Raw genomic sequence first — 27,627 nt, forward strand, 5'->3', positions numbered from 1 at the left:
GGGGCTGCTTTAATGAACAAATCGACACGAGTGGTGATCATACAAACAATTTATTTGGTCTCTTGGTAAATGAATAAATAGGCTGCTCCCGCGAGGATATTCTCGATGCTATAGGTACAATTTTTTTCTTTTTCTTTTCCTTTATTTATTTATTTATTTTTTCATACCGAAGGCTGTGGGTATGCCAAACGATTCGAGTAAATGCTCGTTGGCTGATCCGCCGGGAAACCTGATATGTTAGCTGTCTGCGCTGTTACGCAAACTTCAACCTTGTCACGCATGTATATGTGCGTACATTTTGTATATACGATACATATTTGTGTGTGTGTGTGTGTGTGTGTATATATATATATTCTCCTTATAGCTTGTATACGTCATCATGTTCTCATACTTAACGCGCGTCATCTCTGAACGAAACAGATTGGCTGGAAGCATCGAAATTTCACAATTTGCACTCACATGCTCGTACGTAAAAACAAACTGACTCACATATTGCTCTGTTTTTAACGGTTGGAAATTCGTTTTTGTACAATTCGACGATTCGTTTGTCTCGACAGTCTCGAAAGATTCGCAGGGTACGGGCTAAGACGACGAGTTGTGCGTGGCGCGCGCCCCCGATCCCGCCCTGTCGCGAGCAGGCGACGGCAGCGGCGGCTGCGGCGAACGGCGCCGCGGGCGTGCCCCGGCCGCGCGGCCGCGGAGAGCAGCGCGCCGAGGAATCGGCCCGCCGCGATCGCGGCTGATCGAGAGTTGGCCGAGCCGCGGCGACGGCGGCTGCGGCAGCGCGGCGCGGCCAAGTGGATCGATCGCAGCGGGCAGGGCGCGGAGACGCCGGCGACCGCGTTGCCTCGGCGCCCCGCGGCCGCGGGACGCGGGCGATCGCCGCGCGAGCCCGTTAGCGGGCCGCGTCTAACGAGCGCCACTCGGCGGCGCTGAATTATTGCTGGAGTTTGCCGTGGCAGTTGCCGGTCGCGGGCCACTCGCGTCCCTCTCGCGTCCGCGGACGGAGGGGCGAGCGGACGCGACGGCAGCTCGGCGATCGCGCGGAGTCGAGGCTCCGCGGGCGCACGGACCGTTGGGCCGCGACGAGCAAATGGGTATTTCGCCGGAATTTAATCTTGGCAAATAAGCATGAGCGAGCCGGTAGCAGGCAGCAGGCAGCAGGCAGCCTGCGAATATTTGAGATGCTCATATGGAATTTTTTTAAAATTAAACTGAGTCGCTCGGTTGCCACGTGCTGAAATATTATGAAAATGCCGTTATATCGTCGGAGCGGCGGAGTGGGACAGCGGCAGGAATGGAAAAAGGCAGGCAGCGAGAGGAGGAGTAAGGAAGCTCGCCGGCGCGAAGAAAAAGAGGTGGAGGAGAGAGAGAGAGAGAGAGAGAGAGAGAGAGCAGGAAGCTTCGGATGGATGAAGCGGAGAAGGAATGGACGGGAGGTCGCAGACAGCGGGTTTTCAGGCAGGCAGAAAAGGCCACATTATTACAAGTCGTCGCCGCCGTCGCCACCGCCGTTGGTGCGCGCGTGTACAGCGGCTGGCCCGTCAGCGCCGCTGCTTCGCGCGCGTATCAATCGCGGCTCGCGTCCCCCTCGGCTTCGTTCGACGTCTAACGAATACAACTTAGCACCTAGCACACCTTCGTATTATGCATTTCAGCTACATATGCAACACATCTAACCCCAAGCGTTAACCTCTACAACTATATATATAACCATATTTATATTTATATATGTATATATATATATATATATATTCATTTATTTATATTTAGCGCCAGTTGTTGACAGATCACCGCAGGTGCGTGCACGAACGGTGGCGTCACCCGAGAGTGTCGACTGTCGGCGCATCCGAAGGTCGCAACGAACGTAAAAAAAACGGTGCGCCGGCGGCTCGTCGCCGTCGGCGCACGCCGGAAGACTGTGCGATAACCCGAGCGCGCCTGTGTGCGTGCGTGAGACATGACTACGTGCGGGTGAGAAAGGCGGGCCTCCTCCTCCTCCTCTTCGTCTTATTGTTACCGTTATCATTATTATTTTGCGCGCGAGGAGAGTAAATTCCACGAGGCGTGTCGAGAGCGCGACCCGGCGCGCCTGATCAGCCTGAGTGCGGTGGCGCGCGGGCGAGCCGCGGCCGCAGCTGCCGCGTGAGGAATCGGCCGTGTCGGGCAGGCTGATCCGGCGGGGCTAAGTGCGGAGGAACTGTGACGCTGATCGGGCGCGCCGCCGTGCGCGGAGCTCGGCGGAGGCGGGAGACGCGTTACGAGCAGCCGGTACTCGCGGCCGATCGGCCGACGCGTGCGACTCGGATCGATCGGGCCGCGCTGTACAGTTTGTACATCGGACGCGGAGTACGGGTGACCGGGGCCGGGGGGGGCGGGGGAGGGGCGGAGAAAAACGCGGCGACGCGGTGCGCTGAGGTGAGGCGAGGCGAGGCGGTGATTATGTACAGAGGAGCGACGATCGAGATTAGCGTCGCCGCTCGGCGGTCGATAGACTGCTAGGGGGGGAGGCGGTAGGGGCAGGGGCGCGGGGGCGAATTTATGTACAGAGCAGAGCGCGGAGCGGACCGCCGGGTCACGAGGAGGCCAACGCCAGCAGCAGCAGCAGCAGCAGCAGCAGCGCCGGCGGCAGCAGCGGCGTCCGCGCGGCCGAGCCACTGGCGCGCGGCAGCTTGATCTCCACCTCGGCCATCTTGAAGATCGAGAGCAGCGGATGGCTGTGCACCTCCTGGTGGCGGTTGTTGATCTTCTCGCTGAGCTCCTGCAGCATCGCCGCGCACTCCTCCTGCAACAGGCGCAGAGCGGTACGGATTAGCTGTAGGCGCGCCAGCCCGCCTTGACCTTCGCCGGCCGCGGCGACGCCTGGAAGATCGCCGCTCGGCATCGGGCCCCGAGTCGGCGCGGCCGGCGAGGGGGCGGCTCGACGAACAATGCGCTTAATTAGCAAAAGGCCGCGCCACGGAGGGCGGCTCGAGGGGTCGGGGGTGGGTGGAGCGGCTGCTGGCGGCGGATTATTAACGAGGCCGGATTATTAGCGTCGGTCCGTCGGCGGCGCAGCTGCAGATGCGCCCAATTGTATCTTCGCGAAGGCGGCGGCCCCGCGCCGGCTCTCGGCTGCTCCGCCGGCGCTCCGACTGTCAGCGTAATTACGGGATTGGCTTATAATTGCGAGGATTACGGGGGCTCGGCAGCGGCAGCCCCGGCGACGCGGACGCGCATTGTGCATTTTAATTTGGCGAGCACTTAGGCGAACGGCGGGCGCGCGCGCGCGCGCGCCGCCCATTCGTTCGCCGTCCGGGACGCTCCGCAGCGCGAGCCGCAGTGCGTCGACTGCAGCCCCGCGCCGTTCCAGCGCCGCCAGCGGCTCGCCCTGCGAAATAGCGCGCGCGCACGGCCGGCGAGAGAAAAGAGCGCCGGGCAAGGAAAAGAGGCTCGCGTGTCGCGCGCTCGCCGCGAGAATAAAGAAAATTGCGGCATCGGCGAAAAAAGCAGCGGCGGCGACGTAGGCGGAGGTGGCGGCCGGTCACGCAACGCAAACGAGTGCCGCGCTTTGACACGCAGCCCGCGCGGCTTTTAATTGGATTTCTCTTCGGCCGACAACTGCATTCGAGCGAGCTCTTCGGAAATTGGTGGCGCGCAAGGCTCCCCACCTGCCGCGGGCGCACGGTCGCGCGCACGAGCACTCGTGTTTTCAGCTCTTGTTTTTATTTACCGGCGGGGTGCGCGAGAGCCGCAGGACGTTGAACCCTCGCGCCGTTAATTGGCTGCAAGCTCGGCGCGGCGCGCGGGCTCGGCGGGCGAGGGAAGGAGGTCCGCGGAAGCGATTTTTCGGCTGCGAGGGAGCGCCGTCTTGCCGCGCTCGCCGGCGACGCGGCGCGCAGCGGGGGCGGACGGACTAATATCCTAATGGGGGCCGCCGCGGCACTCGGCTCGCCCGTTATTGTTTGATTTACCATCGCCGAGGCGCTCGAGTCGCCGCGCGCCTCTCTAATTGGCTATCGGTCAATCGGGCGGAAAGTAGCCTGCCCCCCTCCCGGCCCTCCAAGACGAGACGGCGAGCGAAGCCGATCGCTGCAATTTCATGCAAATTGAGTAAACAATCAGACGAAGCGGCGGCAAGCAGCGAACCGGCGGCCCGAACAAAGCAACTTTTCCTCTGGGACGCGACGGCACGGAGAGAGAGAGAGAGAGAGAGAGACGTAGCGGCGAGTTTATTGGGACGAGCTTAATTAGCTCGGCGGCATTAATTAGCGCTGCAGGCATCGGCTGCATCGACTACTGATCCGTCCTTTTTCTCGGAACTATTAGCTATGATCGGCCGGCGTCCATCCCTATTCGATCTAATCGACTGCTAATGCGAGGACGAGCTCGCAGGGGAATGCGGCCAATGCGCGTAATTCAAAGTGCGCGAAAGTTGGTCGCGGGCGAGTGAACGAACGAATCGCCGAATTGGCAGGCGGAGTATTGGGGGAATTCGCGACGACGACGGCGGCGGCGGCGGCGGCGTCGGCCGCGCGGGCATTGTTTGAGGAGGGCCGGAATGTAGTCCGGCGGCCGGCAGCTTTCAAGCCGAGAGCCGCCGGAATGTCCGCCGGTTCGCTGCTCGGAATCGAGGTGTATAAGCTCGTTAGGGACACATAATCTGTCCCCAGCGCCGCTCGATCGATGCCTGCCACAGTCTATGTATCAGCGCCGCCCACCCATGGCCGCCCGACGACGCGCACGGCGACTCGGCGAAACTGATAAGGGATACGAGAGGGAGAGTAACTTACTAACGAATGTAGCTCGGCCAGTACGTGTACGACCTCGACTCGCATCTCCCCCGACCCTCCGGCGCGCTTCCAAACAGCCGCCCCAACTTCTTCCATCGCTTCTTCTTCTTCTTCTTCGTGCTCGACTTCTTGCCCGTTTCTCTCAATTTTCATCACCGGAAAGTGCGCACACTCAATTCAGGGGAGGGGGGAGGCGGGACGGCGAGGGGCAAAACAAGATTAGAGAGGCAGATCAGGCCAAAAGCCAAGAGCAAGTAGCTAATCGGCTAGCTCAGACAAACTTGCGCCGACTCTGGAAGTTTGTACTTGGCCCAGTCGCTCTCGCAAGCCGGTAATTGCTCAACAAGATAGCAATCTTAAGCTCGCGCAACAAACTTGCCACAGATTCCGCCATCGGCATGCAGCTCGGCCGGCGGCTAATTGCCAGCCGGGCGTATGATTCGCGATTCGTCGGGCGGGCGACGTCGGCGCGGCCGCGAGGAGCCAGGTGTCGCGGGCCGCCGGCCTGGCCGCGAGCCAGCCGCCGCGGCTCGGCGTCGCCGCGTCCGCAGCGCGCTATCGACCGCGCGGCCGGCGGGCTCCCTCGACTCTTGGCTCCGCTGATCGCCGCGCGCCTCGAGTGCCGGCCGTCGGCCGTCGCGCGTGCGGATCGATAGTCCCCTCGGCCAAAAATAATGCCGGGCGATATCGGCTCGCGGCTCCAATTCCTTTTCTCGGGGAATCCGCGCGCGGGGGTGTGCGAGGGGGGGGGGAGGTGGGGTTCGGCGGCAGGCAACGGAATCCGCGAGCCAGCCGAGCGCGCCCACACCTACGCCGGTAGCGCACACACGCGCGCGCGCGCTCGCTCGCAGTCACGTACTCTTAGTGCACTTGGTCTTGCGCGTAATTCCTTTCCCTCGCTGGCTCTCCGCTCGGCTATCGGAGGCTCTCGATTTATTTCGCTTGCCCGATTCCAATTGCTCTCCGGCCCCTCTTTTTCCCATCGTCCTTTTTACAAGCGCTTCCTCTCTATTTTTGCCAACTTCCTTGTTAGTTATTAAATTGACTCTACAACTTTCCGCCGAGATGGAGCCACTCGAGGGCTTTGTCTTATTAAAAAAGTTTTTTCGCTGCGCTAAAGCCGCTCGCTCACTCGGTCTCCTTCTCTCTCACTCTCTCTCTCTCTCTCTCTATCTCTCACGGACAAGTGGAATGGGAATCGTTCCGTAGGCTGGCCACCGATCGGTTCGCGTGCCCGTCCGCTGCGGTGCGCCGATCAAGGTCGCACCACCTATCGTCGCGAGGCACACGCCGACACCGAATGAAAACGGCTTCACGCGAGCCCCGGGCATCCGATTAAAAATGATAATGGGCGCGGCGGCGGCGTCGTCGTTGTTGTCGTTTGCGAGGCCCGGCGCGGCGGGGAAACTGGAGCAGTTCATTTCGTCTATTGTCCCGGCCGCATCTCTCTCTCTCTCTCTCTCTCTCTCTTTGTCCCGCTCACTTTATCCGGCCATCCGTCCAATCAAGCGGACTTAGCGCTCGTGCACACAAGGGCGTACGGCGGCGGGAGCACGTGTCCCGGCACTACTTATCTCGTCGAGGAGGCAGCGAGATCCTATCAGAGCCGGTCGTTTGTCGAACTGCCGAGGGGGAGCTTTTGCCAGTCGGCCGCGTCCCGACTCACCTTGATCCGCAGCAGGTGCTGCAGGCTCTGCGCCTGGCTGAGATTGGCGGCCAGCTGGCCGGCGTCGGTGAGCAGTCGCGCGGCCGCGATCACGTTCTCCCTGGTGGCGTTGTACAGGAACAGCGTGCACACGGTCTGCAAGCAAGCGGCGTCTCAGAGGGCCTTTTCCGGAAGGGCGCGCCGCGTCCACCCACCTGGTTGTTGAGCTCCTCGCGCATGAAGCTGTCCAGGGAGGACACCGCGTCCACCACGCTCAGGTTGTTGTGCGGCTTCAGCAGAGTCTCGTCCGTCTCGCTGTAGCCCAGGAACATGAAGACCCCGTGCGGTATGTTGTAAGCATCTGGCGACAGACGGGCGGGGCCGCGGCCGAGCGTTATTCCCGCGCTTGGACTCTCGTGCCGCGCTCGTTGGCTTCCCGAGGCCGATTCCGCGTTTGATAAGCGCTTTGAGCATTAGGCGAGCATTGCGAAAGCTTTTTTTCGCTCGGCTCTCTCCTCCGCTCTCGCTCGCTCGCTCGCGCGCGCGTTCTCTTTGTATCTAATCGGATGTAAGCGGAGCGCGGCGAGCGAAGCGGAAAAAGCCGGGCCGGGCTGAAAAATTAAAAGAGCGCCGAGAGCGGGAGCATCGGCACGAAAATATTTGCGCGAATGCGATTCGGGGTGCGCGGCGGAAAGGAGAGGGGGATGGCTGGGGGTGGGTGGGGGGGGGGGGGGGGGGGCTAGCCGATCGACAGTGCGAGCACCTGGCGAAGGCCTCATGCAGATGAAGCGGCCGCTGTAGCAGAGACAGCGTCCCCGGTAGGCCTGGTAGGCCGGGGCCGCGTGGTTGTAGAAGGCGAAGTCGGTCTTGCAGGGCGACGACTCGATGCAGATGGTGTTGCAGGTGAGCGTCTCGTTGCGGCCGCACTTGCACAGCTCCGAGCACTCGGGCTCGTCCTCGCGGTAGAGCTGCGCCCCGACAAGACAAACGGGTGAGCGACGGGCAGCGAGCCGCGCGACCTTGGGCCGCGCCACGAGACTTACCCGCCTGGTCTTCCCCTCGCGGATGTACTGGTGCGACTGACGGGGCCTTTGAACCACGCAGAAACCTGCAACAGTAGCGGCGAACGCCAGTCCATGGCTGCGCGCAGCGCGTCGCCCGCAGTCGAGCGAAATAGCCTATTATCCGCGAGAGCGAACGAGCGAGCTCGGCGCTCTTCGGCGCCAAAGCGCCAAAGCTTTGTTCGGCGAAAGTGGCTTTTCCCGTTTGCGCTCGGCTTCTTTGCGTCTCTCTCTCTCTCTCTCGCGCGCGCGCGCGCGCCCCCTCCTTCCCGGCGCCCCGGCCCCGCGCGATCCGCCGCTTTTCGCCAATTAACCGCGGGCGCGCGGGCGACCGGCTCGCTCCTTCGCCGCTTTCTCGCTCGGCGGCGATGAGCGCGAGCGGCGAAAAGCCGCCCCGAGGCCCCCGGCGCACTCGGCACTCGGCCAAAGTCGATCGCTCTCGATCAAAGCCAAAGCCTCCGGCGAATGCTCGCGCGCGATACAGCGCGCCGCGGCCTAGCAGTCGATGATTGTCTGCTCCCTTTTTTCAGTCGCCCTCGCGCGCGAGTCTTTCTCCCGAGGCGGCGCGCGCTGGCAAAAGGCTGGAATTACGATTGATCGAGTGAGGCAGGGCGCCTGGGCGTATCCGGCAGATCCCTTTGAGAAGCGATCGCGCGACGAGCGACGCACAGGCGCGCGCGCGCGAGTGCCGCGGGATTGAGCCGCAGCCGAAAATTGACGAGCGCGAGTCGACTGGGGGGCTCGGGGCCGCGACGCGACGGAGCCGTGAAATAAAGCGCCGAGCCGGAGCGGAGTCGGTTGCCGGGCCAGACGCGATTTTCGAGTTGAATGCCCCTCGATTATCCGCCCTGGGCGGCGCGCCGCTGATTCGCAGCCCCGGCACGTCCAATCCCTCCTTCAAAAATCGCATTCTTACGTATTCCGCCGGAGGGGGGGCGAGCGCCTTGCCGAATTTCCCTGCGCCCCGCCGCGACGCGCCCTCGCTCGCCGCTCTTCACAGCCGCTGGAGACTTACGCGGTGGCGGCGTGCTGGTGGTGGTGCTGCTGGGCGTCGTGGGTGGGGCCGGCCTGGCGGTCGTGCTAGTGGTGACGGTGGTGGTGGTGGTCGTGGTGGTGGCGGCGGCGGCGGTGGTGGTAGTGGTGCTGCTGCTGCTGCCGGAGGCCGCGGTCGTCCGGGGCCTCGTCGTGGTCGCGACGGTGTTCGCGGTCGGCGTCGCGGTCGTCGGCAGCGGGCCGCGGCTCGCGCCGGCGCCGGTCCCAGTCGGCGGGCTGCCCTCGCTGCTGCTGGGCTGGAGCGTCGGCTCGGTAGCCTCGATGGTCGCGTAGCCCACGGCGTTGTTCTCCAGCAGCTGCTTGTCCTCCTGCTCGAGGTCGTCGGCGGTGGGCGCCATCAGCGGGGCCCGGGGCGTCGGCGTCAGTCGCGTGGCCGGGGTGCTGCTGCTGGTGGTGATGCGCTGCTGCAGGTGCTGTCGGCTGCGCCGCGCGTGGAACTCCCGCTGGGCCTCCACTGCAACGCAAGCACGCGGACGTGTTCGCGGCGCCGGTTAGCGGCGTCGACGGCGAACGGGAGAATCGCGACGGGATGAGGCGCCGAGACAAGAGTGGAAGATCCGAGCGAATGTCGCTGCGAGGCAGCAGCGGCTCTCTCGTTTGTCCTCGGGCGCGGCGAGTCGGCCTTTTCATCTTCGATGTCGCGGCCTCACGACTGACGTTTCGGGGTCGGCGATAAACGACTGCCGTCGAGAAAGCGGCTCTCGCTCGCGGCTGCCATTGTCCTCGCTGCTTACGGCTGCGACGCAGAGATCCTCTCGGTCGCGCGTTTGCGGCTTATTGTGCGATAATTGCCTTTGTCGGCTTGGTTATCTTCGCTCGTATCGCGAGGCGGCCAGTGGCATCGACGACGCCGGCTCTCTCAAGTCGAGCGGCATTAGGCATCCGCCGAGCGGATGCTGGACGCTTTCTCCGGCGCGTTCGCTCGATCGACGCGCTCGGGCGTGAGTTTCGCTTCGTTGGGATCCCCCATTGGCTTTTAATCTACTTTCGCGAGTGGAACTGCGATCGCGAAAAGCAGCGGAGTTGATTGAAGGGCCACGGGCGATGCGACGATAAAGCGCTGCAAACAGACAAAGGCGAGCATGTGCGAGTGGAGCTTTCGACTGCTCGCTGTCCAATCCAAAGGACGAAGCGGCGGAGGTGGCAGATGCTGGACGCGGTGGGCAGCCGGGCGTCGTTGCATTTCAGCGCGGGAAACGTTTGCCGAGCGGCGAGGCAGAGGGGGGGCTTTTAGAGCGCGCTCGCGTTCACGACACGCGGGGCACCGAGCGAGGACGCGGCTACTCGCACACGTCGCGCGCACTAAGCCCGATACGGCGACGCGGCCGCCCTCTTTCTTCGCTCGTCCTTTTGTCATCCCCCGCGTCGCTCTCCTCGACGTTCTTTCCGGCGCGTCCACTCTCTCTCTCTCTCTCTCTCTCTCTCTCTCTCTTTGTCGGCGGGCTCGCGGAGCGCCTTCGACGCGGTTAAACTGGCCGACAGCGCGCGCGCGCGCCGGCAACTCGTTTCAACTTTGCAGCGGAAAAAAGCCGAGCTCGCGTTACGGCTGGCCACCCCCCGCGGCCCCGCCACACACGAGCCGAAGCCCCGGCGCGCGCGCGTGCAAACGTCTTTTTCCTTCGGCGGGCTCTCGCATCGCTCGATCTTCCCTCGGTCGCCATTGATCCCGGGAATTTGCCGGGGAAATTTTCCGACTCCCCGAGCGACGGTGCGCTCGCATTTACCGAGGCAGGGGTTGAGCCAGAGCAGGCGCTGCCAGCCGAGGCAGCGGTACAGGCCCTGGGCGTCGTGGGCCCTGCAGGTGCAGCTGGTGCGCAGCTCGGTGCCGAGGATGCCCAGCAGGGCCGCGCGGCAGTTCTGCGGCTGGCCGGCGCACTTGCTGGTCACGCTGTCGACCGCGCAGCTCTGCTCGTAGTGCTCCAGCCTGGTCCTGCAGGCGGCGCGCGCGCGGCACTCCTCGGCCAGCAGCGAGCAGCTGGGCGTCTCGGCCGGCGGTGCCGCGCGCATCGCGCACACCGGGTGCATCCTCTCCTGCGCGAGCATGCACTCGTTGCGCCGGCCCTCCTCCTTCCTGCCGCGACAGACGCATCGCGTTCACAAGCTGTCAACGGCGGCGGCGACGGCGGCGGCGGCGCACGCGCCACTCACCTGCACAGGCAGAAGGCGATCTCGACGGAGTGCTTGTGGCTGGCGCCGCGGTAGAAGTGCTGCAGCGCCGACATGCACTCGTTGCGCGCGCACGACGACTGCTCGCAGTGGGACAGCACCGGCTGCATCAGGCCCTTGCACTCGGCGTCGCTCCTACGGCCGATCGATCAGCGTGAGATGCGCGTGCACGCGCGCCGGCCGCCGATCGATCGCGCGCGCGCCGCGGCCGAGATAAGGGCGCCCGCGGCCGGCTAAAAATAAGCCGGCTAAAAGCGGACGGCCGGCCGGCTCGGTGCGTGCAGCGTGCCGCCGGCGCGCGTCGATCCAATCGATGGCCGGAGCGCTCTCCTGTACTCACTTGCAGGCGGCGTAGGCGTGCTGACAGGTGCTCGACAGCACCAGCCTAGGCTCCGGCTGGCCGCTGCCCGACGCCCCACCTGCAATCAGAGCCGCGAACCGTGTCACGCGGGGCGAGGGAGAGAGCCGCCGGTCGACCGCTCGAGGGCCCCCCTGACAAACGACGCCCTTCCAGCGGCGACTGCCAGTGTCGCCGGGGGCATCCATCACCCGCAGATCCCGATCGCCAATCAGCGATCAGCCCACCGAGAGCCTCCTTGCGAGGAGACCTTCCGTTCGATTAATTACGGGCGCCGAGGGCCGAGTCCACTCGGCGCACTCGCTCTTCCTCTGGCTGTCTGATATGCGCGCGCGGGAGAACGAGAGAGAGAGAGAGAGAGAGAGAGAGAGAGCGAGCGAGCCGGTCCGCGGCTTTTTATTGAGATGGACGAGCCGACATCGGTAACCTTGTCCCTGCGTCCATCAGTCATTGCCCCGCCGCTCTCCTCGGCCGCGGACGCGGGAGCTCGCCGAGGAGCTGAGAGCCAAACCGAATTACACCGGCGGGCGACCTGCAAGCGACTACTCTCGACGACTGAAAAGCCCGGCGCGGCGCGATCAAAAGCAGCGCGCGCTACCGCGTTATAATTACGTCGCGGGCTCGTCAAAACTTTCCGAATGCCCTTTTCAGCGCGCGCCCCGGCTCATTGCGCTCCTTGCGAGTGCCTCCTCCCAATTTGGCGTCTTTTTCAGCGGCCCTCTCGCAATTACACGGCACGAATGGGGCGGCCGGCGCGCGCGCGAAAGGAGCATCGCGGCGACGCCTAATTGGCGCGCGGGGCCCGCGAGGCGCGGCCGCCCGCGGTCGGATCAAATGCAAATGCGAGCGCGCGAGATCGCATCGGAAAAATAACACGCGGGGCCGCGGACAATGGGACGCGGGCGGGACGGGACGGGGCGCGGCGAGCGCGCGCCGATAAGGCAGCCCGCGAGGCCGAACGAAGCAGCGCAGTAATAGCGCGCGGAATAAAAGCGGACGGCAGATAAGAGGGAAATAATTAGGAGAGAGAGAGAGCGGAGAGACGCCGCTCCGGCCGATAAAACCGGCAGGAGCCGAGAGCAGTCGGATTGTATCGAGGCAAGGAATACAGATGGAGAGGAAGACAAGGCGCGGAAGCGAGAGGGCGGCCGGGCGGAGGGACAAGCGATGGGGCGAGGGGGAGGTGGAGGGTTGGCGCGAATTGATTGCATCCGAATCGGCTGCACGAGTGATTATTCCCGCGCTCATCCTTTAATCCGGCGATTACCCGGCGATGCCTCCGACTGATTGATTTTCGAGAATGGAATTCGCCGCGCTCGCAAAATAACTCGCGTGCGGAATTATTCAAAGCGGCGTGGCCGTGCGTCTGTGCTTTATCAATCGAACACCGCGGCGCTATTCTTGGCTGCGGGTCGTGGGTGGGGTGGGGAAGTGCAGAATTTGAATGGCGACAGCTCGCCGGCCCGCATACGGTTGACAGTTTGCGAAGCAGCCCGATTTATTTCCATCGCGCGCGCTGCTCGCGGAGATTAATCGCGCGCGCGCGCTCTCTCCCTCTCTCTCTCTCTCTCTCTTCTCTCTCGCCCAAAGTTTAATTTAATTTCGAGTCTCTTTCTCTTTGGCGCAAGCGCGCGCGGGCTCTCATTTCCTGGCGTTGCTCGTGGCGCGGAGGGCGCCCGCGCAGCTGCTCGATTCGCGAGCGCGTATCGCATATTATTTCCAGCTGCAGCCTTCGCCGGATTCGAAACTTTAATTCGAGCGAGGATCCGGCACGGCGCCCTCTCTCTCTCTCTCTGCCTCGCGAACTTTGCCAGATCCGATTTGCCTTTTTCGCAAGCTACGCCGGCTACGCGCCGGGTTGCGTATCGACGCGGCAGTATTGCGCGTACTTACCCGGATGCTGCTCGTGCTCGGGCTCGGGTTCGTGCTGCGACTGGTTCCTGGGCCCGTGGTGCAGGCGGTGGTGGTGGATGCTCGGGATGGGCAGCTGACGCAGCGAGTGCAGGTCCTGCTGCTCCGAGTCGATCAGCGGGTTCTCCAGCTGCGACTCGATCAGCTCCAGGTTGGTCGCGTTGTCGCCCACGCCCGAGATCACGTTCACTGCAATCAGCGATGCCCGCGCGCGCCGCGGTCAGTGCCTGCGTCCCTGGCCCGCCCCGGACAACATCTCACAGAGACACGTTTGCCGCGGCCGAGATGTACGCCCGTGTCGCTCGATACCGAGAGGCTCTCGCCGCTCGACTCGTGCTTCGCTCGGCGCAACACCGGCTCGACTTTTCGCTGTTTCTCGCGAGCTGACCTTTCACGAGCGCCCAATCCAATTTCAAGCGCTCGAGCGTCCGCAGCCTTTCGAGCTCTCGGCGAGTTTTTTCGACAATGGGCTTGCGCGACGATCACCTCGGCGCGCGATCGGCGATGCGATCACACGAGCAACTGGAATGCTCGCGCAGGCGTGTGTGAGCGTTTTGGAATTTATAACGCCGACCAGCCCTCGCGCGTCACGATATCGGAACATTATCGGGTAATTGAGCTTTAAAAACGAAGTCTGTAAAATGACCATTCGTCGCTCCGGACGTTTTCGACAACAGAGTAGCCGAGTAACTTGTTGCACCGTCATAACTAACCAATAGCCGAGTGGCGTGCTCTTAGCACCCGTTCGGCGACGCGAACGCGCTCGAACTTGGACTGCGCCCTCGCTTCCCCGGATAAAAGCTTCCGTTTGTCTGGAGTTCCTGCAATTTATAAACGGGTTTTTCCGCGCGAGCCGCGACGCGCAACTCGCGCGCTCCCCGTGCACGCGACGCCGAGCGCGAGTCGTTGTCGGAACCGTTACATCGCCCGACCGTTTCTTTTCAGCTCGCGAAAGCTCCTCTATTCGAAACAACGGACAATTGAAAAATCCATTTGCGCGAAGCGTGCCGGTGAACAACGCGCACGGGTTTGGCAGGTCGAAATACATGGGAATACGCTTGTTGTCCGTCTATTCTTCAAGGAACCTGACGGCCTCTCTTTTTATTTAGTCGTTCAATTTTTTTCTGCGTTCAGCGTCTATGAAAAATCATAAAAAAACGAACGAACTTGGAGAATTCTGGAGCGTACGCGCGTTGTGTGGCACGTGGCGAAATGCTCGAAACAAAATGGAAACGCAACGCCTCTCGGTCAGAGAAACTGCATTATTGGTTGACCTGTGGATCTTCGTTGCGGTTTTCAGAGAATCTAAGGGAAGGGACGTGGATGCCGACGTGTTGTTTTTAAGCCAACTAGAATAATAGCCGAGCAGATTTGTTTGGAGAATCGCCGACGCTCGACGAAGCCTCGGTGTGCAGTTAGAATTTGGATTTTCCCGTCTTTTAAAACAGAGCCGATGAAAAAAAAAATAACAGTCTGTGGCTCGAGGCGGCTCGAGGCGGCTCGAGACGGCTCGCCGGTGGAGAGCGCGGAAAGCTCGGGCCTACGTGCTCGCGCGACTAATCGGGGGACAAGTCCGACGAGACACGCGAATCCAGCCCCGAAATGGAGGTCTCTGTGAGATGTTTGTTGGATTTCGGCGCGAGGAGGCGGAGGGGGAGGTGGGCCGCCCGGCCAGGGGAGCGCGAGTAGAGACACGAGCCGAGAAGAGGGCCGGCGAGGAAGAGGGCGACAGAGGAAGCGGGGGAGAGCGAGAGGGGCGGCTCGATTAGCGGAGTGCAGTCGCGCCGCTGCCGGCGCCGCCGCCGCCGCCGCCGCCGCCGCCGCCGCCGCCGAATCCATCGGGCTAATGGCGATCGATCGGTCGGGGGCGGCCGGGGGCGGCTACCTGGGGCGCGGCCGGCGTGCAGGGACGAGGAGTCGAAGAGGCGCTCGATCGGCAGCCGCTCCGGGGAGGCGGGCCCGAGCTCGCCCGCGGCCTCGAGGCGGCGCTGCTCGTCGTCGGCGCCGGGCTCGAAGCCCGCGGCCCCGTGCTCGTAGGTGGGCCGCGGCGCGAACCTCCTCGGCGGCGGCGACTCGGCGGGCGCGCCGCCGGGAGCCGGCGCGGCGGCGCTGGTGCTGGTGCTGGTGGCGGTGCCGGTGCCGGGGCGGTGCTGGTGCTGGTGCTGGTGCTGGTGCTGGTGCGTTTGGTGCTGGTGGCGGTGACGGTGCGACACGGGAGTGCTAGCGGGCGCGCGCGCGGGCGCGGTGCCGGAGCTCGGGCTGGGCGGGCGGTAGGGCGCGAGGTGCACCCACTGCGTGTGCCAGCGCTCGTTCTCGAAGACCCGCAGCGGGCGCGAGGCGGAGCCGCGCGCCGCCGCCGAGTCCGGCTCCAGCAGGAAGATCTTGGGCCTACCGACTGGCGGCTGGCCGCCGGCCAGCTCGTGCTCCTCGAGGCTGCGCGCCACCTCGGGGTCCAGCTCGTAGTAGGCCGAGGACAGGCCCGGGCCGGCCTGCTCCCTCGCCGAGGCCGGGAACAGGAAGTAGGGGTAGGCCCTGGTGGCCTCGGGGTCGGCGCTCTGCTGGCGCGGGCGCTGCTGCTGCTGCTGCTGCTGCTGCTGGTCCGGGCGCCCGAGGTACAGGCCCGAGTCGGTCCCGGCGAGCTCGTCCAGCCAGGCGACCTGCCACTCTGAAACAGGCGCACGTGCAGCTCCCGGGCTTGCGGCTGGGCTGCTCGCACTGCTCGCCTCGCCTCGTCGCGCGTGTCGCTGTGTGGGCTGTCGTGGCGTCGCGGGCGTCGCGCCCGGCCTGTGCTGGCTATCGACTGTGCGCTCGTGTGTGCCGTCGTGTGCCGGGCTGCCGGGGCGCGCGCGCGCGCGAGTGACGAGAGGACGCGCGGGCCAAGTTTGCTCGCAGGCAGCCGAAGCGAGGGCGGCAATTCCAGTGCAGGCTGTTTGCTCCGGCGGGCGCGCAAACAGGCGCAGACCTGCCAAGCCGCTCGCTCGCTCGCGCGCCGCCCGACAAAGCCGCTCGACGCCAATTCCGGAAGCCGGTGCCGCCGCTTCGTTTAACTCGGCCTCGCTTCGCGCGTTGCGCGGCTGCCGTGCGAGTTTACACGCTCATCGAGCGCTGATTAATTCGGAAGAAGCCGCCGGCGCCGCCGCGACGCAACGCTCGCCGAGTATCCGGAATAGCGAGCGGGGCGAGTTCGTTAGCGGAGACCGCGAATTCGCAGTCGGGCGGCAGCGGCGATTCCAGTGAAACGACTCAGGATGCGCTCAGACGCCAATGAACTCTGGCTTATCGTCACTCGCGCGCGCTTCGCGCGCAGCGCTTCTACATCGCAAACAAGTGTCCGTGTGGCTTGAATATGTGTACGCACGCATGCGCATATACCTACACACATATATATGTATATAGCTAGTGGAACGAGTGTACAGGCTACAGTTGAGAGTGGCTTGATTGTTATTGTGCACAAGTCACAAGTGTCGCAAATGCAGTGAGCAAACAATCGCAAGCGAGACAGTGAACAGGAGAGCAACGACAATTACACGGCATGGCATGCAGGTATCTACAAGCATGCAGGTAGACAGGCAGGCGGGCAGGCGGACAGAAGTGTGGCGAGTCGGCAGCGACATGCCCGCGGCGGAGAGGCGCTGCCAAGTTTTTGTGTACCTTGGCCCAACCGCGGGAGTCCAGGCGAGCAATCGGCGCGTCGTCGAACGAGCGGCGACCGCCGCCCGCTGGAGCACCCCCCCCCCCCCCGCCGCGGCGAATCGGTGAGCTCGCGGCGCCGACTCGGACTCGGAGACGGGGCAGCGGGGAGCCGCCGGTGGCGATGGAAAGCGGCGGCTCGAGCGCGGGGTTAAGTGGCGCGCGAGTGCTGCCGTGCAGCGGGCGCTCGCGCTCGAGCTCGAGCTCGAGCCGGCTTAACCCACTTGCCAGACGAGACGGAAGAGCGCCGAGGAACGGAAGCGGAGGCGGAGGCCGCGCGTGGACAAAAGGAGCGCCGACTGCCGGCTGTGATCGCGCGGGGGAGCGTGAAAAGGGGGCCGCGAGCCGACGCCGGTAATCGCTCTCCGCGCTCTTTGTCGGGCCGCGGCGGATCCGTCGTGCCGCGATCGAAGCTCCGCGGGAGAGGCCCGCGCTCTCCCCGCGACTCGCCGCGCCCGCCCGATCATTAGCACCGCGGCGCCCGACTAGGGCCGCGATCGCGTCCGATTACAGCCGTCGGTCTGCCTCCTTGCCCGCGCGGCTAGTTCACCGCAGAGTCGCAGCCGCGAGGTCGCCCACCCCCACCCCCAGCCCCGGCTCGGATGAGGCAGCCGCGCCGTTCGCGCAGCTACTCCGCCGTCTCTTTCGCTCGAGCTGTACGCTGGCGGACCTCAAAGATCAAGCTTGCCATCTGCAACGCGAGAGATAAAGACGTAAACAATGGCAGCAACGAGGAGTCGACCGGAAAAAGGATCGACGTCCAATAACGTGTATTATGTATACGTTAATAGTGACATTGAGAGCCAAGTAAAATGAAAGCGAACAAACTAGATGTATACACGATGGCACATTATACGCAAGAATCAAAGGAAAAAAATCTGAGAGAACAAGAGAGAGACAGAAATAAAGAAACATGATAGTTAAGTATAGAGCCGTTCGCACATCGTCAAGTTACAAAAGTTAGTTAACTAAACGGAACAAAGATGTTGGTCAAAGTAATGCAGTAGTTATAACTTATAAAGACCTAACACGTCTAGTCTAGAGAGAAAACTTCTCTCAATCGGAACGCGAAATCCTGGCAGTCGACACTGACACTAAAGTTCAGGGATGAGAGAAGACCGAGTACAGCCGGGAAGAGAGTGTAGTGAAGAAATTACGCCTTATGGTAAAATACAAGTGAAGCACTTAACCTGGTCATCTCCCAACCATCCCGAAAGTGTCTACAGTTCTAAGGTCCAGGAAGTACGCGCGGACTGTCCCGGCTCCCCCTGAAACCCCCCAAAGTCGGAAGACAGCACAGCGAATAGCTGATGGCAGAAATTTCCAGAGACAAGCCCCTGCAACCCGAAAAGAGCCGGATGCAGTCACCGTGCTTACCCTGGGAACGCTGACCTCAAGCTGCCCCCCCCCCCCCCCTTAACCATGGGCCTGGCCTGTGCGGAGTAAAGAGCTCTGCCAAAGAATGCGGGCTCGCGCAGTTTTACAATTTCGTACATTAGCAGAGCGATAAAACAGTGTCTGCGCGAGTGAGAGTGCAGCCAGCCCAGACGCCTCCTGCAGCGAGAGATATGTTTATCCCTCTTAACGCCAAATGTGCACATCACGCATGAATTGCTTAGTCTTTGGAGTTCCACGCGTTGCTCCTGGGAGGCATCCAGGCACGCCAAAACAACGCAATAGTCGAGAGAGAGAGAGAGAGAGAGAGAGAGAGAGAGAGAAAGAGAAAGAGAGAGAGAGAGAGAGAAAGAGCGAACACTGCGACGTTGGATGGTTGTTGTATCTGATGCTGGCTTGTAAGTATGCTGAGTGTAGGCTTGCTCGCAAGACGGCGTATATTGGCGTATTGCGGGGAGGAGTGAGTGTGGCCGTCGAGGTAGGCCGATCGCAGTGCGAGGGGGATGGGAGGAGCGCAGGGCGGCGGTACTCACCTACACACGGATTGTAGTTGACCATGGAGAAGATCCGGTCGCAGCGCTTCTTCACGGCGTTGTCCGGGCAGATGCACCCGAACATGGGCGAGAGCCGCAGCTGCTTCCAGGCCTCGTCGCAGGCGTCGCTGGCAGAGAGCAGAGTCGATTAGTCGATGGGGTGCGCGCGCGCGCACGTCGGTGCTCGCATTAGGCCGCCGCCGAGCGCTAACGAAGATTCGATAAGCGCGCGCGGCTGCGAGTGCTCCCGCGAGCTCGAGGAAGCCGGCTTATCCAACAACTTGCCTAGTTGCGCCGCCGAGTGCTGCTCGGCACTTAGCCGCGGCTAATGCCCAAATAGATTTAGGCAGCTGGAACTAGGCGCGCGCGCCCGAAAAAGTGGATTCGGCCGGGGGCGCAAGGGCGGCAGATTGCGAGCGGGGCCGTCTGGGCGCGCTGTAAAGCCGGATATTGCGAGGGGCGCGCGAGCAGATGAGGCAGATATTGCAGCTCCCAGCCGTCGACTTGGGCTGGCGCGGCGCGCTCCTAATCGAGTAGACGGGAGGGCCGTCGATCGAGGCAGCGCGCTGCCGGCTCCGGTTAACCGGCTGCCGAGCCAAGCGTCGCCCGCGGCCGGCCAACTTTCGGCCTCGTTTGCCGCGCGACAGCCGGCGGCGGCGCGCTCGATTCGCCCGCCGCCTCGGGTCGCCCGGGTGCCGAGAGCTCGGGCCCCGACGACGCCCGCGCCGGCCCTCGCTCGCCGCCCCCTCGGCCGGCTGACGGGGGCTCGCGCAATCACGACTCGATCTTTCGGACACGGGCCGCTGATTAGGTTTGCATTCGGAAAATCTCGCGCGGCGGAAAATTGCAGCCGAGATCGCTAACGAAGCTGCCGATCGATAACCGGGCTTTTCAATGAGTCAGCAGCAGCAGCAGCAGCAGCAGCCACCGCCGCAGGCAGGCAGGCAGGCGGCTACGAGGATGAGCCGGCTGTTGGCGTCATTAACGAGTAAATAAGGCGCGCGCGCCGGAGCTCTCGGGCTGGCTCGCGCTCCGCGGGGCCGGCGCCGCGAGTAGGCGAATAAATAACGAATCGAGCGCGGCAGGAAGGGGGCGGCGCCGGCAACTGAGTTATGTCGGCTCGCCGGCGGCCGGCAATTCTGAAGAGCAGCGCTCATTCGACGAATGATTACGCGCGCGGGATACGCCGACCGCCGGGCATCGATCGACGCCGCGGCTCGACGCTCCGAGCCGAGTGGCTTGATTTGCGGCCCTTATTATTGACTTATTAAGCTCGTCCTCGGGCCGGTCGCGGGCACGCGAGCGAGCGCGGCGCCCGCTGGCGCGCGATCGGATATCGCGCCCGCTGATTTGCAGGTGCGCTTTCACGCGGCGGCGGCGACGTCAATGCCGTGGCGGTGGCGGCGGCGGCGACACGAGCTGCGCTCGAGCTGAGGCTGAGCTATCGATCTGCTCGCCCATTAGACCTACTGCGAGCGCGAAAGTTTACCAACTGGAAAAAGTAGGTTGAGCCAACTTTTCTCTCCCACTCTCTCGCTCGCTGGCGCTCGCACTCGAGTCGACTCGCTGCGGGCCGCGCTGCGCTGCGCGACCGCCAAGTAGGCGCACACGTACCCACACTAGAACACGTCTGGCGATTAGCTTAATACCCGCTACTCGCGGCCCGCTGACGCGCGCGCGCGCGCGCGCACCTGCGATCGATATGTGCCAGCGCCGCCTCGAAGCTCTTTTTTACGACTTGTTCGCGCGCTTTGTTCGCGCGTCGCCGACACTGACGGGAGTAGCTGCGGCCGATGCGCTATTAGCTGCGCGCGCTGATTGATCAGCGCTCGCGCGCCAGTCATCAGTCAGCCGCGTCGGCAGCCCGCGCGCGTCGCCCGACACCCTGGCCGCGAGCCCCGACGAGCGCGCGGCGAGGGGCAGCGCGGCGGAGCGCGCCCGGGCCTCGGCCGGAGACCGCCAGCCGACCTCCGCGGCGCGCGCTCCCCGGCCGCCCGCAAAGCCGCGGCGGGCGCGCGCCAACAATGCGCAATCCGGCACTCCGCTAATTAAGCGCGGCCGCGCTCAAAGGCCGGTCGCGCGCGGCCCGGCGGCACAAAGCGCGCGCGCGCGGCGGCGGCGAGCCGCGGCCGACTGACCGCGAGCGGAGGCCGGCGGATCCGCGCGCGCGCGTCCGCCCGTCCGGCGAACCTTGACACCAATTCCCGGCGCCGCGGCGCAGTGACGCACCAGGAGAAAGAGAGCGCGCGCGCTCGGCCCGGCTCGGCTCCGCTCGGCGCGCCTCTATGAATGATATAACGGCCAGCGACGGGCGGCGGGCGGCGGGCGGCAGCACACCTGCATTGCAGTATATGTGCCGGCGCTGCGCTCCGTTCCGTTTCGTTTCGTTTCGCGCCGCCTCGGCGCCCCGCCGACTGCTGCCGCAACTCGACAATCGCGTCTGGCGCCCTATCGACCGGCCGAGCGCTTCCTCCCGGTGATCGAGGCCTCGGCGGCGACGCGTTCGCCCCTCGCGAGCGGGGCCCCCGGATCGATGCCCGCGGTCGACTTAGCCCCGGCTCGGATCGGCTCGACACCGCGGCGACCTTGCCGAGAGACCAGTCGACGCCGAGCGCCAGGGCCGGTGGCCGCGAGCCCCAAGTAATCCCCATTTATTTCGGCTTTGTATGCATAATGCAGCCGCGCGCCGAGCCGCAATTCCTCGCTGCTGCTTCCTCAACTTCGTTAGCTCGGCTGAGCATTAATGACCCGCGAGAATGCATCGGAGAGCGGCGAGCAGCCCCGGCGCCAGCAGTCGGCCCCGACCCCCGCCCTCCCTTTTCTCCTTTCTCCCGCGCGGCGCGGCTTCTTCTACTTTATCTCTTCCACCGCCCCCCCCTCCTCTCCGCCCACCCACTCGCCGAGTCGCTCGCCCTTTTGCGGAGCGCTCCTTTCCGCGCGGCCCGCTCGCCTGCCTCTTTTGTATTAATCTATCGCGATTTAATTGACGCCGGCAGCGCCCGGCGGCATTATGCCTCGGAATAATGCCAGCAAACACAGCTCCATCTGCATTTCACGAGCTTCCGGTTGAATTGACGAGCACTCGGCCTCGAGATGATCCGCGCGGCCGAGGAGCGCGCCGCGCGATCGATCGATCGATCGGTCCGGCGGGCTCGCCGCCTTTTCTCCGTACTCGACTCTCGGCGCAGACGGACGAGCACGCGCGCGCTTCCGACTCCAGTCAAATGTGAGTTAATCAATAGAGGGGCGGCGCCGCCGCCGACGCGAGTCGCCCGTTTCAGCGGCGGTGCGCTTCATCAAAATTTCAGCGAGTAAATAGCCAATTGGTTTGCCTGCAGCGCGTCAGTCGCTCGCTCGCGGCCGCTCGATAGCGGGACGCGCGCGACAACGCGCTCCTCCGGCGCGGGGCGCGACGACCCCGAGCGCCGCGGCAGCCTTACCGGTTCTCCATCCGGCACTTGCCCTCCCGCGTCTTGCAGTTGACTTTGAACTCGTCGTACAGCTTCACGCAGCTCTTGTTCAGCTGGCACACGCTCAGCGCCTTGTTGCAGGTCGGCAGGGCCTCCTGCAGCCCGTGCGACTCCTTGTCTGCAACAGAAGGCGAGGGGGGGGGGGGCGGTCAGGATCGGCGGCGCCGCAGCAGCCGGAGGGCCGGGGCTCGCCGGCGCGCCGATCGAAATCTCATCGGCCGTGCCGGCAATCTCGAGCTGCACGCGCGCACGCAGACCCAATAAAAGTCGCGCCGCGCGCCAAATCTATCGCTGGGATTTATCGCGCGCGCGAAGCGACGCGAGGCGGCCTGCCCCGCCGGCTGTCCTCCGGCGGGTCCGCCGCCGTCCGAGCAGCCTGCGCAGCCTACCTTTCTTGGCGACGAAGATGCAGGGATGGTCGAAGAGGAAGTCCCGGAACCTGTTGCACTCGCGGTCGACGTGCGGCTCGCGGCACAGGCAGGTGGGCTTGAAGAACTCGAAGGTCTGCAGGCTCCTGAGCGCCGCCTGGCACTTGGCCACGGTCACCGTCGAGCAGGCCACTGCAACGCAACGACAGACAGGTGTTGGGGGAGGGGGACGGCGTCGCACGCGCGTGGCTGCGTCAAGCGGGCGCTCGAGTGCGTCGGGGCGCGTGCGGCCACACTCGGCGCGCCCCATTAGCGCGCGCGTCGTCGGGACGCGGCCCGGGGAGCGCGGGCAGCGCAGTCGGCGGAGTGGCCGCGCGATAGGATCGCGCGCGTGCTCAAGCCGCTCCGGTGCGCGCGCGTCTCCGCCCGGCGATCGACGCTCTTCCGCTCGACTGCCTCCGCCGCGCTCTCGGCCTGCTTATTGCTTTTTAATCCGCGCCCCATGGCCGCCGGCTCGGAGGCTGCACCCGCGCGCGCCCGGGCAAAGTAGTCAAGAGCCAGGCGCATCGAATAAAGCAAACAAGAGGACGAGCCGAGCGCCGGGCACGAGAAGAAAGTAAAGCTCCACTCGCGCGCGGCACTTGTCGAGAGAGCGACTTTTCCGCTTTCTTTGCCCTCCCGGCGCTCTCGGGCTTGGGGCGGCGCTCGTCGGGGCCGCTGCACGCGCACTCGAGCGGCCGATGCTCCGGCTTGCGCGCGACAGGCTTCTCGCAGATAGACGAGCCAGCCAGCCAGCCAGCCAGCTAGCCGCCCCCCCTCGTCGCGACTACTCGTTCGCCGAACAATCCGATAGAGTGGCGACTCGAGGTTGACAGGTCGCGGCGGAGGCGACAAGGCGGTGTTCCTTTCGATCGAGCGCCGAGGAGGGTCGCGGTGGCGGCGCGGAGAAGGCGCACGCCGCTCGATGGCTTTTACGAGTCCCACGGGGGCGCCGGAATTTCGCGGGCTCGCCTCCCCGGGCCAAAGGCGGCGGGCTCCCGACGCAAGATATCCGAGAGATAACGAGAAATTTGGCCCTCGAATTTCCCGCAGGATTTCGGGCCAAGGACGCAGCCGCTCCACGTCCGTCGTCGCCGCGTATACTCACTCTGCTCGATGCCGCACACTCGCGGGATCACCTCGAGGATGGCGCTGCACGAGTGGTCCTCGAAGCAGAGCTTCCTCGCGTACAGGCAGTTCAAGATGGCCACCGTTTTCTCCGAACCTGAAACACATACCCAGAACAGTGCGTCCTCGTGTCGTAACTCGCCTGGCGCCTTTTTTCCGCCCCTTGCCCCCCTGCCGCACTCCCCTCGTCGCCGCGCGGCTGCTCTCGCGCTTTTTGCCGAGCGTTATCGCTCGCTATCCCGCGCGCCGCGGCAGTCCGAGGCCGCGCCCGGCCTGCTCGACACGACGCGTCGACACACGCGTGCTACAAGGATTGTCAATTAGCGGACGCGCGCCCGGTCCGCGGATCATGAGGACGCGGATCGTGTCATCCGCGCGCAGAGGCGGACTTTCGCGCGAACGATCGCTATATGGCCATTAGCGGACGGGCGCTGCGCGCGCTCGGGCCTCGCTCTCCGCGAGACCGGATCGACCGCGGGCGCGATCCCGTATTCGCGCGCGCGAATGACATAAATCAAGCAAGGGGCGGCGGGGAGAGAGCGAGAGCGAGAGCGAGAGAGAGAGAGAGAGAGAGAGAGAGAGAGAGAGACGCCAGCGCGCGTGACACGCTTTGGCAAAAGTATCGCCCCTATTTTTCTTCTCGCTTAATATCGGACGTCTCGCGTTGAAGAAGAAGAGGAAGCTGCCGCGCTGAGTTAGCTGGATAGAGAGAGAGAGAGCGAGAGAGCGAGCACTTTGTCGTGAAAAATGGAAATCACTCGCGCCTATTCTTCACTCGGCTCTGCGGCGGAGTGGCTTCGAAGGCTCGCCGCGCATCAATCGCGCCTATCGCGAGTGCGCGTGGCGACGACGAGGCTCGACGCGCGCGGCGGCGAGCGGCACTCGCGGGGCGCACGCGAGCGAGCCGGTCGGCCGGCGCGCACGCATCCGCGGCGCGCACGCGAGCGCCGCTTATCACTCGGGCCCGGCGCCATATGATTATTAGCTCGCCCCCTCGCCGGCGGCCGCTGCTCCTTTGCGCCGGTGGCACGCGGCGGCGGCGTCGGCGGCGGCGGCGTTCGGCAGTCGTGAGATAAAAATCAGCTTGTAAAGCGAGGGAGGGCGATTTTGTCGCGCGCGCGCGGGCGCGCGCATCGATCGCCGCCCACGCTCGCGCGGCTCGGCCGGGCTCTCGGCTCCGGCGCCGAGGGGACGCCGGAACGCTCGCGGGCTCGCCGCGGGCCTCGTCGTGCTATGCGCGCCGATCGCTCGATCGCGGGCCGCGCCGGCAGGAGATTCCTCGGCGTTCCTCTCCGCTGCGCCAGAAACGGGAGCGGCGCGGCTCGAGAATTTTTAACAGCTCGCCTTTTACGATCAGCCGAGCCAAGCAGCGGCAACAGCAACGGCAGCAGCAGCAGCAGCAACCGTTTTACGAGCTCGGCTTGCCTTGCCTCCAAACTGCCCAGCCTTAAGCTTTCCTTTTATTCTCGATGCTCTTTATTGCCTTGCTCGCTTTATTTCTGCCCTTTCCAGGCCGCGCTCGCCGCTCGCTCCCTCTGATTAGTGTTATTTTTCGACGAGTCTCGGCGCGCGTATTGATCGACGGCGATTGATACTCGACGGCCGGTCAGCGCAGCCCCGGTCGCGAGCTCGTTACCAGCGCGGCTGATCCGAAGATAGCCGGCGCGCGCCGCGGCCGAGCTGCCGTATCGGCGAGCCGGGCCTGGGATCGCGGCCGGCGAGCGCCGGTTGATTGATACGCGGCTAGCGTGCGATGCGGCCGCGCGCGTATACGCGTCGGGCATCGAGGACACGGGGACAAGGACAAGGAGAGGCGGCGATCGATCCTGCGCGCGCTCGCGGCCTCGTCGATTGGGCCCCCCTCCCCCCCCCCCCCCCCCCCGTTCCGCGTCGACGGACCAGCGCCGTAAACACTTCGGCGCGCCCCGCGGGGCGGCCGGCCGCTCGTAGCTCCTCGGGCAATGTTAATTGGCGCCACGATTAATGCCGACCGAGTCGGGCTGCGGTCGCGTCAGGGCCGCGGTGCCGCATCCATCCCCCGCCGGCCTCGCGCGAACGTGCCCTCGACTCTGTCGATGGGCGACCGACGATCGCGCCACAGCAGCGGCAGCGCCTGAGCGCGACTCGACGAGATGCCCTCTCGACCGAACTTTTCTACACCTCGCTGTCTGTCTGTCTGTCTGTCTCTCTCTCTCTCTCTCTCTCTTTTGCCGTCCAGCTTCGCGTCTGATCTCGCGTTGGCATCCGTCAGAGTACTCTATCTTTGACGTGCGCGCGCGTTCGCTACTGGCTTATCGACGCCACCGAGACGAGATCGTACTCATTCGATGAATGATGGATGAGTGAAGGCTTCGATTCGTTTAGCGCGGCGGCTGCCATAGCCCTCGTCGGGACATGGATGCTGGCAACGAGCCCTCGAAATAATCGTCTTCTCCGGCCAAATCCTCAAAGGTCCGGTGTATCGGTGCGCACGGAAAAGCTTCGTTCCAGGCCACCGCTGTTCTCGGGAAAAGAGGCCGTGGCGTACCTCGCGATCGCCGACCTGCGGGGGCTCCGTTGAATTCGTCGGCTCTTGATCTCGGCGACGGTCCGCAGCTTGGACTTGGTCTGGAGCGCGACGGCGGACGCGCTACGGTAACTCGAACTGGCCGTCTCCACGCGAGCAGCGGCTCCGCGTCCACGGCGAGCTGACCGCAGACTTGCTTACTCCCTTGATTACGCTTTGCGTGCTTCTCCGAACGACCGGGTCGATGATCGAACGAGACGCGCGAGAGCACATTGAGCTCCGCCGAGCAAGCGAACGGGAAAGGGACACGAGCAGGAGGCCGACTCGTCGATTGATCCGCGGCGATGTCACCTCGTTGCCGTGGCTATCGCCGTTACGTGCCGGTGGAAAGAAAACCGACAGCCCATCGGAGTGTCACAGTGCAAGGTCAGCGAATGGTTGCGACATCGCTGTCAACAAGCAGGTATAGAACAACTGAAAAATGATTGGAGCTCACCGCTTTTTCCGGTGGTGGTGGGCACGGTGGGCATCATGCGGTTGGTAGGTCCCAGCAGCGGATAGATCGGATCGCAGCACTCGCGCTCCGGGTACTCGCTGGCCAGCGAACCCCGCGGCCACGTGACCGCCAGCAGCAGCGGCAGCAGCGGCAGCAGGAACATGTTTCTCGCTCGCAAGAGGGAGACAGAGACCGCGACAGCGAAAGAGAGAGAGAGAGAGAGAGAGAGAGAGACAGACAGACAGACAGAGGGGTAGAGACGCAGCGAGCTCAACGTGCAAGCTGCATCCGGCAAGCCGCTCGGGCGCGTCTTTCGAGCGCTGCGACGCTCGCAGCTCTGACCCGCGGCTGCATCCTCGGCGCTCGGCTCGCAGTCGGGTTGCGGCAGTGACGAGCGGCGGCGGCGCGATGTCGCGGAGGCGCGCACATCAGCGGGCACGCACGTGTCGCCAGCACGCGGTGCGCGTCGACTGTCGGGTCGTGCGTGCGCGGCCGCGGACCTGTGCGTAGCGCGGCCTGGCCACTCGCCGTTCCGCTGCACCACTGAGTCGACGCTCCGCCAGCCCGCTCCTCTCACCTTTCGCCGCCGCCGCGCGCGCTTTCGGCCGCGGGCTCGCGCGCGCAGGCGCCGGCCGCGCCGCCACCTGCCTCGCGCCCTCTCCGCCCACGACGCGCGTCGCGCTGCATTTCGAGAGTTTTCCCTCCTCCTTCCCCACCGTCCCCTGCCCCCCGGCGACTGAGTTCAGGTCTTGCGGAAGCGTAGGATATCGATGGGCTGGCAATTCAGGCCGCTCGCCGAGCGTCAAACGTCGTTTGCGATTCTTGCCTCCCGCCTATACAGACGAGCGCAAGCCTCATCTCGATCGCGACTGCGGAGGATTCAGGAGGAATCGCGCCGAACGAACTCTTATTGATTTGATGAAGAGAAAAAAAAAATGATGCGAATCCACTCCGTACTCCGCAAACGCCACTCCCACGATTGGTCGACGTCGAGATTCGAACCGCAGCACCTCAAAAACGCTACCCCCACGACAGG

General features: G+C 64.2%; 1 protein-coding gene across 3 annotated transcripts; it reads right to left on the bottom strand.

Moving 5' to 3' along the window:
- On the bottom strand, window positions 1-27,270 carry LOC131666463 (uncharacterized). 3 transcript variants are annotated; one of them, XM_058939136.1, is made up of 16 exons: window positions 26,592-27,270; window positions 23,570-23,686; window positions 22,444-22,614; window positions 22,025-22,172; window positions 18,585-18,712; window positions 14,852-15,631; window positions 12,949-13,155; window positions 11,038-11,116; window positions 10,680-10,832; window positions 10,256-10,602; window positions 8,494-8,985; window positions 7,461-7,525; window positions 7,181-7,385; window positions 6,633-6,778; window positions 6,439-6,573; window positions 1-2,785 (listed from the first exon to the last, which is right to left on the bottom strand). In XM_058939136.1, exons 1-16 carry the CDS (start codon window positions 26,752-26,754, stop codon window positions 2,576-2,578), a joined length of 3,546 nt encoding a protein of 1,181 aa, XP_058795119.1. In that variant the 5' UTR covers window positions 26,755-27,270; the 3' UTR covers window positions 1-2,575. The 3 variants fall into 3 exon arrangements, with proteins under 3 accessions (XP_058795119.1, XP_058795120.1, XP_058795121.1); XM_058939137.1 differs by having other exon boundaries at window positions 5-2,785; window positions 15,359-15,631; window positions 26,592-27,264; XM_058939138.1 differs by lacking the exon at window positions 14,852-15,631 and having other exon boundaries at window positions 8-2,785; window positions 26,592-27,261.
- Between the last annotated feature and the right edge of the window lie 357 nt (window positions 27,271-27,627).

Source organism: Phymastichus coffea, unplaced genomic scaffold, assembly GCF_024137745.1.
Source record: "Phymastichus coffea isolate CEN01 unplaced genomic scaffold, Cenicafe_Pcof_1.1 PCOF00058, whole genome shotgun sequence".
NCBI classification, from domain to species: Eukaryota; Metazoa; Arthropoda; class Insecta; order Hymenoptera; family Eulophidae; genus Phymastichus; species Phymastichus coffea.

Coding starts and splice junctions, on each gene's coding strand:
- LOC131666463 (XM_058939136.1), bottom strand. CDS start 26,754: ATGTTCCTGCTGCCGCTGCTGCCGCTGCTGCTGGCGGTCACGTGGCCG. Junction 22,615..23,569: donor AGTGTGCGGCATCGAGCAGA/GTGAGTATACGC, acceptor GTTGCGTTGCAG/TGGCCTGCTCGACGGTGACC. Junction 7,526..8,493: donor CACCAGCACGCCGCCACCGC/GTAAGTCTCCAG, acceptor CTACTGTTGCAG/GTTTCTGCGTGGTTCAAAGG.